The sequence below is a fragment of the Bos indicus x Bos taurus genome, chromosome 27 (assembly GCF_003369695.1).
Source record: "Bos indicus x Bos taurus breed Angus x Brahman F1 hybrid chromosome 27, Bos_hybrid_MaternalHap_v2.0, whole genome shotgun sequence".
In the NCBI taxonomy this organism is placed as follows: Eukaryota; Metazoa; Chordata; class Mammalia; order Artiodactyla; family Bovidae; genus Bos; species Bos indicus x Bos taurus.
Window position 1 is genome coordinate 33,833,254 of NC_040102.1, and position 14,364 is coordinate 33,847,617.

Here is a 14,364-nt window from a genome sequence, read left to right on the forward strand (position 1 = left end):
GGGGGGCTGTCCCCCACTACCTCTCTGAAAAAAGTTAGCTTACAGCTCCAGTTAATAATTCCTGGGTGTGACAGTGTTTAACCTACAAACTCCTTTGGAAATCCTCTAGCCTGCCTGAATAGGTTTTTCCGGCCACATGTGATTGTTCAGAGCCTCCCAACTGTGAGAGGCAGGAGATGTTCTAAACTGTCTAAACACAGATTCTTTTGAGTAGTTAAAAGATTGATTAGAAATTGTATTGGTAAAGGGATTTTCACTTGTTGGGCCAATGTTTGCTGCTAAGTTTCCATATCCCTTACCTGCTGTGTCCCTGGCAGTGTATTGGTTAATATAATTGGTGTAAATAGTAGCTTTAATGTTTGTAACCTGGGACCCTTGAGTTAATTCTTTTTGTAGCCCACCACACCTTTGCGCTGTACGAATGCAACTTTATCTAATGCTTTTGGAGGGTGGCTCCTGACCAATCACCTTTAGAAAAAAATAAGTTTTCTGAAGAAAAGGTCTTAAAATGTTAACAGGCCTCCGGGCCAGAAGATGATGCAAATCACCTAAACTTTTGCATATGATAAGTTTGCAGGAAGAAAGCCTGGCTTACTGCAGGACTCTACCCCTTCCCCCATTATCCTCTATGCATAACTTAAGGTATAAAAACTACTTTGGAAAATAAAGTGCGGGCCTTGTTCACCGAAACTTGGTCTCACCATGTCGTTCTTTCTCTTACCTTCTGGCTGAATTATTCAGCCTCTTTTCTGCACTAAATTTCCTCACTGAGCTATCCTTATTTCAGCCTCTTTTCTCCACTGAATTTCCTCACTGAGCTATCCTTATTTCAGCCTCTTTTCTTCACTGAATTTTACTGAGCTATCCTCATTCTATTACTCTTTATATCCTTAATTAACATTTAATTAAGCAATTGTTTCCTGATCTTCGCCTACGCCGTCTCTCCTTCGAATACCCTGGATCAGCCGGGGCTGGTCCCCGGCAAGGCACTCACAATTCAACAATTACTTTCCTTCCCTGGCACTGGTATCTGAGCTTTCTGCTTGTTAATCTTTGCTCTGATAAGCTGTGACTCCCTGTATTTGCTTGTCTATCTCTCCAGTTTGAGAGCAGTGGTTTGCCACCAAACCACTTTTATGAATCCTAAAGGAGTTTTTTCTTTTTCAGTCTGTTAAACTTTTTCATTGTTTTTAGGATGGAGTGGCAACTTCCAAGCTTCTTATTACATGGGGAAGTAATAACATAAACCTGAATCATTTCTTAAAAATTTATTTTTAAAAATACTTTAGTTTTTAGAAAAGTTTTAAGTTTACATCAAAAGTTGTGGAAAATGCAGGGAATTTCCATGTACCATTTACCCCTACATAAATGCAGACTCCACTATCCACAATGCTACACCAAAAGTCCATAGTTTACATTAAATTTATCTGAAAAATCCCCAAATATTTGTAGCTTAAACTATACGTTTCTAAATAACACTTATGCCAAAGGAGAAATCTCAAAAGAAATTGAAAAACACTTTGAATGAAATGAAAATGAGAATATAACATAAAAATCTGTGGGATGCAGCAGAAACGGTACTTAATGGAAATTTACTGCCCTGAATAACTGTTGTCCTATGTTATAAAATTACTGATGGTAATGTTAAGATAACTGGACTCCTCTAACTTGGAAAAAAATTTGTTTGTTTTTCTTTAGATTTGTGTAAATCGTCGATGTTCAGAAGTAGGGCCATATATAAACCGAGTAAACCAGTGTTCAGCACAGTGCGGTGGAAATGGAGTAAGTAAGCACATGATTCATATTTCCCCAAATTATATCTCTCTTGGTGCTTTTCAGCATCAGTCATTAATTTATTTAACATTTATTAGGTTTCTACCATGTGCTAGGACCTGTTGTATCTAGCTATATGGGGCTGAATCAGATTACTAATTTGTTGCCATTTGCGTTAGGGAATATTTTACAGCATTAAATTGCTGATGCCTTTAGCAAATTTATTATTATAGTTGGGTACTTTTCAGAGGTGTTAAATATTCCAATAAATGCATTGACCTGCTCATTTCAGGAAGGTAATTATGGTAAAATTTGTGTGTCTGTGAATACATAGTGTGAGGGAAATCTATTTGTTTTATCCCTCTTTTTATAATAGACGTTCCTCCCCATTGAGACCAATTTATTTCCCATACCAAAAAAGTAAGAGTGCAATGGATAGAAGGTTAGACTGTTAATCTCAAGTGATAGTGGAACACACCTATTTTATTTTGTTTCTTCTTTAAAAATTGTTATTGGAATATAGTTGATTCACAGTGTTGTGTTAGCTTCAGGTGCACAACAAAATGAATCAGTTGTATGTATACATAGCCATTCCTTTTTAGAGTTTCCCCATCTAGGTTATTAACAAATATTGAGGAGTGTTCCCTGTGCATACCGTAAATCCTTATCAGTTTTCTGTTTTATATACAGTATTGTTTACCTGTTAATCCCAAGATCCTAATTTATCCTTCCCTCACCAATGTTCACCTTTGGTAACTATAAGTTTGTTTTCACATCTGTAACTCTATTTCAGTTTTGTAGCTAAGTTCATTTGTAGCCTTTTTTTTAGACTCCACATGTAAGTGATATCATATAACATTTGTCATTCTCTGTCTGACTTACTTAATTCAGTATGACAATCTCTAGGTCCATCCATGTTGCTTCAAATGGCATTATTTTTTTTTCCCATTGTACACATGTAGCACACCTTCTTTATCCATTCCTTTGCCAATGGACATTTAGGTTGCTTCCGTGTCTTGGCTATTGTAAACAGTTTTGCTATGAACATGGGGGTGCATGTGTACTTTTGGACCAATGGCTTTTTTTGCAGATCTAGAACAAAAAAAAGATCTTAAAATTTGTATGGAACACAGGAAACACAAAAGACCCCAGATAGCCAAAGCAATCTTGAAAAATTGAAATCTTGAAAGAAAAATAAAACTGAAAGAATCAGACTCCTTGACTTCAGACTATACTACAGAGCTGTAGTAATCAAAGCAGTATGGTACTAGCAGAAAAATAAAAATATAGATCAATGGAATTGGATATAAAACCCAGAAATAAACCCACAACCCATGATCAATTAATCTATAACAAAAGAGGCAAGAATACATGGAAAAAAGACAATCTCTTTAATAAATGATGCTTACTGAAAAATTGGACAGCTATATGTAAAAGAATAAAATTAGAATAGTCTCTAGTATCACACAGAAAAATAAACTCAAAAATGGATTAAAGACCTAAATACAACACCAGATACAATAAAACTCTTAGAGGAAAACATAGGCAGAACACTCTATGATATGAAAAGAGCAATGATATCTTTTTGGACCTACTTCCTAGAGTAATGGAAATAAAAACAAAATAAACAAATGGGACTTAATTATACTTAAACACTTTTGCATAGCAAAGGAAACCATAAACAACTGGAAAAGACAACCTACCTAATGCATATTTGCAAATGATGTAACTGATAAAGGATTAATCTCCAAAATATACAAATAGCTCATACAGCTCAATATAAAAAAGAAAAAGACAAAATGAAAAAGTGGGCAGACCTAGTTAGACATTTCTCCAAAGAAGACATACAGATGACCAACAAGCACATGAAAAGAATGCTCAGTGTTACTAATTGTTAGAGAAATGCAAATCAAAACTAAAATGAGATCACCTCACACTGGTCAGAACTGCTATCATCAAAAAAATTTATAAGCAATAAATACAGCAAAGGATGTGGAGGAAAGGGAAGCCTCCTACACTGTTGGTGGGAATGCACACTGGTACACCACAGGGAGAATAGTATCAAGGTTCCTTGAAAAACTAAAAACAGAACTACCATATGACCCAGAAATCCCACTCCTAGGCATATATCTGGAGAAAACCAAAATTCAACAATATCCTTCAGTTCAGTGTTCATTACAGCACTATTGACAGCAGAACATGGAAACAAACTAAATGTCCATCAAGAGAGGAATGGATAAAGAAGATGCAGTACATATATACAATAGGATTTTACCCAGCCATGAAAAGAGGCAAAATTGTGTCATTTGCAGAGATGTGGAAGAACTTAGAAACGGTCATACAGACTGAAGTAAGTCAGAGAAAAATATCTTTTATATGTGGAATCCAGAAAAATGATACAGATGAACTTATTTGCAAAGCATAAAGACACAGATAGAGATCAAACATATGGATACCCAGGGAGGAAGGGGGGTTGGGGTGAATTGGGAGATTGGGATTGATGTATATACACCATTGATAATATGTATAAAATAGATAACCAATGAGAATACTGTAACTCTACTCAATGCTCTGTGATGACCTAAATGGGAAGGAAATCCAAAACAGAGGGGTATGTATGAGTATAGCTAATTCACTTTGCTGTACAGTAGAAACTAACACAAGCTTGTAAAGCAACTATACTCTAATAAAAATTAATAAAAAATGAAATAAAATTTCTTATAGATAATATAGTTGTTTTTCTGCTGATAGCTTCTTATCATTTGCCTATATGAGTTCCATCAATTTCCTCTTCCATTTTTGTGTTTTTGTTTTCTCAAATTATTTTATGTTGTGAATTTGTTACCAAATTGAAATAGCTCTAGTTATTTTTTTCTACTTCTTTACCTTTAGTCTTTATGCTACAACAGAATTTTACAAAATCTATTCTGATGCAGAGTTGCAGTTTTTGTTTGTTCATTTGTTTGTTTTAGTTTTATCTGTCTATATATCTCCTTGCTTAGTTGCTCAGTAATGTCCGACTCTTTGCAACCTTTTACATTGTGGCCCGTCAGGCTCTTCCATCCATGGGATTTTTCAGGCAAGAATACTGAAGTGGGTTACCATTTCCTACTCCAGGTATATCACCTTACTGAAAGTTTAATGTGCATTTAAGGTAGAAGAGCTCCTTTCAAGATTTCTGTAAGGCAGGTCTAGGGGTGATGAACTCTCAGCTTTTGTCTTTGGAAAGTCTTTATTTCTCTTTCATATCTGAATGATAACTTTGCCACATAGAATATTCTTGGGTGACAGTTTTTGTCTCTGAGTATTTTGGGAATGTCACCCCTCTGCCCCCTGCCATCTCTGTAGAGTTTTTCTGCTGATAGACTAATGGGGATTCCTTTGTAGGTTACCATCCCTTTTTTCTAGCCTACCTTTAAAATTCTTTTATCAGTGGCCTGTGATAATTTTATTGTGTCTTGAAGGTCTTTTTGCATTAAGATTATTAGGAGATTTTTATTTTCATGTCCTAGTATATCCAGTTCCTTCCCCATGTTTGTGAAGTTCTCAACTATTATTTATTTAAAAATGCTCTCTGTTCTTTTCTCCCTTTCTTCTCTGGTATACCCTTTACCCAGATTGGCTTGCCTAAAAGAGTTGGATAGCTCTCACAGAATTTTGTCATTTTTATATGTTATTTCTCTTTCCTATTCTACTTGTATCATTTCTAGACTTCTATCTTCATGCCCATGTTAGCTGTCTCTTCCATATGGTCTACTCTATTTTTAGAGATTTCTAATGCATTCTTCATCTCATTTATTGAATTCTTCAGCTCCAGAATTTTTATTTGGTTCTTTTTTAGAGTTTTTTTAGAGTCTGAGTCTTATTGGTAAAGTATTCCTTTTGTTCATTAATTTTATTCCTGAGCTCATTGAACTGCCTTTCTGAGTTTTCTTGTAACTTCTTGAGGTTGTTCATGACATCTATTTTGAATTCTCTATCAGTTAGGCTGCAGTATTTTTTTACTTAAAGTTCAATTTCTGGATAATTCATTTTCTTTTTGTGAAATTGTGTTAACTGGTTCTTCATGGCTCCTGATGAGTCTTTCCTTTTCTGGTGCATTTTCAGTAGGGAATACCTTTCTGCTTGATTCTAATGATTCGATAAATTAGAAATTAGAGAGCTTTCTTTTATTTTCCAGTAGGTGGTGGAATAGTAAAAGTATTGGGGTTTTCTTACAGGAGCTGTTTCTGGTTATTTTGTACCTTAAAGCCTGCACATTCCGCCCTCCAGCACTTCTGTCAGAGTTGTTGCCTGTGCCCTCATCATCACTTTTCTTGTGCCTTAGGGATTCTGTCAGCATCACTGTCCTTGCTGCCTAGAGCACTGGGAAGGTGGGCTCTTCCCTCCTGTCCAGGATCACCTGATTCTCAGGCTCCACCACCACTGTGGGAGGGGAAAAGTGATACAGGAGGCCAGGATCATGCTGCCAATTGTAACAGGTCTGATGTTTTAAAGTTTGTGGGCTCCATTGCTATGGGTTAGGCTCAGCAGCGGGAGGAGCAGTGTCCCACATCCCAGTGCTGCTACTCCTCAGTTACCTGCGGCTGCAGGTGTGGCTGTAGCCAGGAGGCCAGTGTTATCCGTGCCACCTGCTCTGCTACCCCTGGGTTCTCTGTGGTTGCAGACTTAGCTGTCATGGCTGGAGGTCCAGGTTTGCAGGTACAGCCTCTGCTTTCTCTCGTTTCTGCCTTCTCTGTCTATTCCAGTTTACCCACCCTTAGCTTTAAAGATATGTAGAATTTTCTAGTGTGCTGGTGTGTCGGGCAGAGACAACTTTGTTGCAATGTGGATGCTTTACAGGTTGTAGATTGAAGGGGAACAACAGAGGTAGCTTTTCACTTTGCCTTATTGCTAGCATTATCCCTTGGTTTAACCTTGGGGGTCTCATAGATGCAAGTCCTATTGGCTTTCAAAGCTGAATTCTGTGGGGCTCATTTCTCAGGTGCATGCCTGAAAAGTTGGGGTGCCAGAGGTGAGGTTGAAATCCTTTGCTGCTCTGCTGGAAGCTAGGGGTTTTGAATTCCCTCCTGGTTGTGGGTCGCTGGGTGTGGGGTTTATGGCAAGATGGTATCTCAGCATCTCCTAGTTGCTTCCATGTGGGTTTTTCCTCATTTACTTGGTATGTTAGAATCAATTAGCTTGTGTTGGACTTTTTTTTTCCTTTAGAAGAAACTAGTAGTTGTAGATTCAGCGAGTCCATGGGACGAGGTGAGTTCAAGCCCCTCCTATATCACCATCTTCAGCCGTACTTTTCCAGCTTCTTTTAATTGGTATATTAGAACGTTAACATCCAAAGTGATGATTGATATAGTTGGAATAATAGCTATCATATTTGTTACTGTTTTTTATTTATTGCCTTGTTCTTATTTTTGTCTTCCACTCTTTCTTCTTTTTGCCATTCTAGTTGAGACTTTTGTAATATATGATGCCATTTTCTTTCTTAACACATCAGTTATATTTTTTGGTTTACTTTTTTAGTGGGTTGCCCTAGTGTTTGCAGTATACATTTTACAACTAACCTAAGTCCACTTTCAAGTAACACTATACCGCTTGTAGTATAAGTAATCTTACAATAAGAAAATAACCCATGTCCTCCCTCCTGTCTTTTGTAGCATGCTGGCGTTCATTTTACTTACACAGAAACATACATAAGTGATTACAAAGCTGCTATTATTTTTTTGAACAATCTGTTTTCTATTAGATCAGTTAAGAAGAACAACAGAAATTTTTTTTTGTTTACTTATTCCATCTCTAATACTCTTTTCTTTATGTAAATCTGATTTCTCTGACCTATACAATTTTTCTTATCTTTGATCTTCTTTTATCATTTCTACCACAATAGATTTACTAGTGACAAATTTCTCAGTTTTAGTTTGTCTGAGAAAGTCTATTTTTCATTTTTGAAAGATTAATTTTGCAGGATACAAAATTCTAGCTTGATGATTCTTTTCTTATAAACACTATAAATATCTCACTCCATGCTTTTCTTGCTTGCATTATTTCTGAATAGTAGTCCAGTGTAATTTTTGTCATTGTCTCTCTGTAGATAAGGGTTTTTTTGGTGTCCTTTGGCATCTTTCAAGGTTTTCCTTTATCTTTGACTTTCTACAGTTTGAATATGATACCTACATGTAAACTTGTGGCATTCATCCTGCTTGTTGGATTCTGAGTTTCTTGGGTCTTTAGTTTGGTATCTAACCTTAATTTTGTAAAATTTTCAATCATTATCGCTTCCAGTGTCTTTCATATCTTTTTTTTTTTGCCTTCTAGTATCCCCTAGAGAAGGGAAAGGCTACCCACTCCAGTCTTCTGGCCTGGAGAATTCCATGGATTGTATAGTCCATGGGATCACAAAGAGTCAGACGTGACTGAGTGGCTTTCACTTTCACTGCCATTTCACATGAGTTATCCCCTTTGTTTCAGTATCCTATCATTTTGCCTTTTCATACTGTTCATGGGGTTCTCAAGGCAAGAATACTGAAGTGGTTTGCCATTCCCTTCTCCAGTGGACCACATTCTGTCAGATCTCTCCACCATGACCCACCCGTCTTGGGTTGCCCCACGGGCATGGCTTAGTTTCATTGAGTTAGACAATGCTGTGGTCCTAGTGTGATTAGATTGACTAGTTTTCTGTGAGTATGGTTTCAGTGTGTCTGCCCTCTGATGCCCTCTTGCAACACCTAACGTCGTACTTGGGTTTCTCTTACCTTGGGTGTGGGGTATCTCTTCACGGCTGCTCCAGCTAAGCGCAGCCATTGCTCCTTACCTTGGACGAGGGGTATCTCCTCACCACCGCCCTTCCTGACCTTCAACATGGGATAGCTCCTCTAGGCCCTCCTGCGCCTGCATGGCCACGGCTCCTTGGACGTGGGGTTGGACCTCATGGCTACTGCCCCTGGCCTTGGGCGTGGGGAGAGTGAAAAAGTTGGCTTAAAGCTCAACATTCAGAAAACGAAGATCATGGCATCTGGTCCCATCACTTCAAGGGAAATAGATGGGGAAACAGTGGAAACAGTGTCAGACTTTATTTTTCTGGGCTCCAAAATCACTACAGATGGTGACTGCAGCCATGAAATTAAAAGATGCTTACTCCTTGGAAGGAAAGTTATGACCAACCTAGAGAGCATATTCAAAAGCAGAGACATTACCTTGCCAACAAAGGTTCGTCTAGTCAAGGCTATGGTTTTTCCTGTGGTCATGTATGGATGTGAGAGTTGGACTGTGAAGAAGGCTGAGCACCGAAGAATTAATGCTTTTGAACTGTGGTGTTGGAGAAGACTCTTGAGAGTCCCTTGGACTGCAAGGAGATCCAACCAGTCCATTCTGAAGGAGATCAGCCCTGGGATTTCTTTGGAAGGACTGATGCTAAAGCTGAAACTCCAGTACTTTGGCCACCTCATGCGAAGAATTGACTCATTGGCAAAGACTCTGATGCTGGGAGGGATTGGGGGAAAGAGGAGAAGGGGACGACAGAGGATGAGATGGCTGGATGGCATCACTGACTTGATGGACGTGAGTCTCAGTGAACTCCGGGAGTTGGTGATGGACAGGGAGGCCTGTTGTGCTGCGATTCATGGGGTCGCAAAGAGTCGGACATGACTGAGCGACTGATCTGATCTGATCTGATCTGATCCCCTTTGTTGTTGTCTCATAGTCTTTGGAACTTCTGGGATTTTTTTTTCCAGTATTTTTTCCTCGTTGTCTTTTAATTTTGGAAGTTCTATTGAGAAATCCTTAAACTCAGAGATTCTCCTCAGCTCTGACAAGTCTACTCCTTATCCCATCTTCATTTCTGTTATAGTTTTGAATTCTAGCATTTCTTTTTGAATCTGTCTTAGAATTTCCATCTGTCTGCTTCCATTACCTATCTATACTTGTTTGCAGTCTATTTTATTTGTTAAAGTCCTTAAAATATTAATTATAGTTAATGTAAATTCCTAGTCTGATAATTCCAACATCCTTACTGTAGGATGCTCTGATGCTTGCTCTGTTCAAACTGTGTGTTTTGCTATTTTTTTTAAATTTTATTTTATTTTTAAACTTTACAATATTGTATTAGTTTTGCCAAATATCGAAGTGAATCCGCCACAGGTATACCTGTGTTCCCCATCCTGAACTCTCCTCCCTCCTCCCTCCCCATACCCTCCCTCTGGGTCATCCCAGTGTACCAGCCCCAAGCATCCAGTATCGTGCATCGAACCTGGACTGGCAACTCGTTTCATACATGATATTATACATGTTTCAATGCCATTCTCCCAAATCTCCCCACCCTCTCCCTCTCCCACAGAGTCCCTAAGACTGATCTATATATTAGTGTCTCTTTTGCTGTCTCGTTCACAGGGTTATTGTTACCATCTTTCTAAATTCCATATATATGCATTAGTATACTATATTGGTGTTTTTCTTTCTGGCTTACTTCACTCTGTATAATAGGCTCCAGTTTCATCCACCTTATTAGAACTGATTCAAACGTATTCTTTTTAATGGCTGAGTAATACTCCATTGTGTATATGTACCACAGCTTTCTTCTCCATTCATCTGCTGATGGGCATCTAGGTTGCTTCCATGTCCTGGCTATTATAAACAGTGCTGTGATGAACATTGGGGTACACGTGTCTCTTTCCCTTCTGGTTTCCTCAGTGTGTATGCCCAGCAGTGGGATTGCTGGATCATAAGGCAGTTCTATTTCCAGTTTTTTAAGGAATCTCCACACTGTTCTCCATAGTGGCTGTACTAGTTTGCATTCCCACCAAGAGTGTAAGAGACTTCCCTTTTCTCCACACCCTCTCCAGCATTTATTGCTTGTAGACTTTTGGATCGCAGCCATTCTTCCTGGCGTGAAATGGTACCTCATAGTGGTTTTGATTTGCATTTCTCTGATAATGAGATGTTGAGCATCTTTTCATGTGTTTGTTAGCCATCTGTACGTCTTCTTTGGAGAAATGTCTATTTAGTTCTTTGGCCCATTTTTTGATTGGGTCATTTATTTTTCTGGAGTTGAGCTGTAGGAGTTGCTTGTATATTTTTGAGATTAGTTGTTTGTCAGTTGCTTCATTTGCTATTATTTTCTCCCATTCTGAAGGCTGACTTTTCACCTTGCTAATAGTTTCCTTTGTTGTGCAGAAGCTTTTAAGTTTAATTAGGTCCCATTTGTTTATTTTTGCTTTTATTTCCAATATTCTGGGAGGTGGGTCATAGAGGATCCTGCTGTGATGTATGTCCGAGAGTGTTTTGCCTATGTTCTCCTCTAGGAGTTTTATAGTTTCTGGTCTTACGTTGAGATCTTTAATCCATTTTGAGTTTATTTTTGTGTATGGTGTTAGAAAGTGTTCTAGTTTCATTCTTTTACAAGTGGTTGACCAGATTTCCCAGCACCACTTGTTAAAGAGATTGTCTTTAATCCATTGTATATTCTTGCCTCCTTTGTCAAAGATAAGGTGTCCATATGTGCGTGGATTTATCTCTGGGCTTTCTATTTTGTTCCATTGATCAATATTTCTGTCTTTGTGCCAGTACCATAGTGTCTTGATAACTGTGGCTTTGTAATAGAGCCTGAAGTCAGGCAGGTTGATTCCTCCAGTTCCATTCTTCTTTCTCAAGATAGCTTTGGCTATTCGAGGTTTTTTGTGTTTCCATACAAATTGTGAAATTACTTGTTCTAGCTCTGTGAAGAATACCGTTGGTGGCTTGATAGGGATTGCACTGAATGTATAAATTGCTTTGGGTAGTATACTCATTTTCACTATATTGATTCTTCCAATCCATGAACATGGTATATTTCTCCATCTATTTGTGTCCTCTTTGATTTCTTTCACCAGTGTTTTATAGTTTTCCATATATAGATCTTTAGTTTCTTTAGGTAGATATATTCCTAAGTGTTTTATTCTTTCCGTTGCCATGTTGAATGGAATTGTTTCCTTAATTTCTCTTTCTGTTTTCTCATTATTAGTGTATAGGAACGCAAGGGATTTCTGTGTGTTGATTTTATATCCTGCAACTTTTCTATAATCATTGATTAGTTCTAGTAATTTTCTGGTGGAGTCTTTAGGGTTTTCTATGTAGAGGATCATGTCATCTGCAAATAGTGAGAGTTTTACTTCTTCTTTTCCAATTTGGATTCCTTTTATTTCTTTTTCTGCTCTGATTGCTGTGGCCAAAACTTCCAAAACTATGTTGAATAGTAATGGTGAAAGTGGGCACCCTTGTCTTGTTCCTGACTTTAGAGGATGAAAGTGGGCACCCTTGTCTTGTTCCTGACTTTAGAGGAAATGCTTTCAATTTTTCACCATTAAGGATAGTGTTTGCTGTGGGTTTGTCATATATAGCTTTTATTATGTTGAGGTATGTTCCTTCTATTCCTGCTTTCTGGAGAGTTCTTATCATAAATGGATGTTGAATTTTGTCAAAGGCTTTCTCTGCATCTATTGAGATAATCCTATGGTTTTTATTTTTCAATTTGTTAATGTGGTGTATTACATTGATTGATTTGCGGATATTGAAGAATCCTTGCATCCCTGGGATAAAGCCCGCTTGGTCATGGTGTATGATCTTTTTAATGTGTTGTTGGATTCTGGTTGCTAGAATTTTGTTAAGGATTTTTGCATCTATGTTCATCAGTGATATTGGCCTGTAGTTTTCTTTTTTTGTGGGATCTTTGTCAGGTTTTGGTATTAGGGTGATGGTGGCCTCATAGAATGAGTTTGGAAGTTTACCTTCCTCTGCAATTTTCTGGAAGAGTTTGAGCAGGATAGGTGTTAGCTCTTCTCTAAATTTTTGGTAGAATTCCGCTGTGAAGCCGTCTGGACCTGGGCTTTTGTTTGCTGGAAGATTTTTGATTACAGTTTCAATTTCCGTGCTTGTGATGGATCTGTTAAGATTTTCTATTTCTTCCTGGTCGAGTTTTGGAAAGTTGTATTTTTCTAAGAATTTGTCCATTTCTTCCACGTTGTCCATTTTTTGGCATATAATTGTTGATAGTAGTCTCTTACGATCCTTTGTATTTCTGTGTTGTGTGTTGTAATCTCTCCATTTTCATTTCTAATTTTATTGATTTGATTTTTCTCCCTTTGTTTCTTGATGAGTCTGGCTAATGGTTTGTCAATTTTGTGTATCCTTGCAAAGAACCAGCTTTTGGCTTTGTTGATTTTTGCTATGGTCTCTTTTGTTTCTTTTGCATTTATTTCTGCTCTAATTTTAAAGATTTCTTTCCTTCTACTAACCCTGGGGTTCTTCATTTCTTCCTTTTCTAGTTGCTTTAGGTGTAGGGTTAGGTTATTTATTTGACTTTTTTCTTGTTTCTTTAGGTATGCCTGTATTGCTATGAACTTTCCCCTGAGGACTGCTTTTACAGTGTCCCACAGGTTTTGGGTTGTTGTGTTTTCATTTTCATTAGTTTCTATGCAAATTTTGATTTCTTTTTTGATTTCTTCTGTGATTTGTTGGTTATTCAGCAGCGTCTTGTTCATCCTCCATATGTTTGAATTTTTAATCGTTTTTCTCCTGTAATTGAGATCTAATCTTACTGCATTGTGGTCAGAAAAGATGCTTGGAATGATTTCTATTTTTTTGAATTTACCAAGGCTAGCTTTATGGCCCAGGATGTGATCTATCCTGGAGAAGGTTCCATGTGCGCTTGAGAAAAAGGTGAAATTCATTGTTTTGGGATGAAATGTCCTATAGATATCAATTAGGTCTAACTGGTCTATTGTATGTTTAACGTTTGTGTTTCCTTGTTAATTTTCTGTTTAGTTGATCTATCCATAGTTGTGAGTGGAGTATTAAAGTCTCCCACTATTATTGTGTTATTGTTAATTTCTCCTTTCGTACTTGTTAGCATTTGTCTTACATATTGCGGTGATAATTGTTATATCTTCTTCTTGGATTGATCCTTTGATCATTATGTAGTGACCATCTTTGTCTCTTTTCACAGCCTTTGTTTTAAAGTCTATTTTATCTGATATAAGTATTGCTACTTCTGCTGTCTTTTGGTCCCTATTTGCATGGAGAATCTTTTTCCAGCCCTTCATTTTCAGTCTGTATGTGTCCCCTGTTTTGAGGTGGATCTCTTGTAGACAACATATGTAGGGTCTTGTTTTTGTATCCATTCAGCCAGTCTTTGTCTTTTGGTTGGGGCATTCAACCCATTTACGTTTAAGGTAATTACTGATAAGTATGATCCCATTGCCATTTACTTTATTGTTTTGGGTTCGAGTTTATACACCGTTTTTGTGTTTCCTGTCTAGAGAATCTCCTTTAGTATTTGTTAGAGAGCTGGTTTGGTGGTGCTGAATTCTCTCAGCTTTTGCTTGTCTGAGAAGCTTTTGATTTCTCCTTCATATTTGAATGAGATCCTTGCTGGGTACAATAATCTGGGCTGTAGGTTATTTTCTTTCATCACTTTAAGTATGTCTTGCCATTCCCTCCTGGCTTGAAGAGTTTCTATTGAAAGATCAGCTGTTATCCTTATGGGAATTCCTTTGTGTGTTATTTGTTGTTTTTCCCTTGCTGTTTTTAATATTTGTTCTTTGTGTTTGATCTTTGTTAATTTGA

General features: G+C 37.6%; 1 protein-coding gene across 1 annotated transcript in view; it reads left to right on the forward strand.

Moving 5' to 3' along the window:
- ADAM32 (ADAM metallopeptidase domain 32) overlaps positions 1–14,364 on the forward strand; it is a 168,805-nt gene that overhangs the window by 117,558 nt on the left and 36,883 nt on the right. Inside the window, exon 17 of the mRNA XM_027530051.1 lies at positions 1,699–1,782. Within this exon, the coding sequence (XP_027385852.1) occupies positions 1,699–1,782 (84 nt within the window). The remainder of the gene's footprint in view (positions 1–1,698; positions 1,783–14,364) is intronic.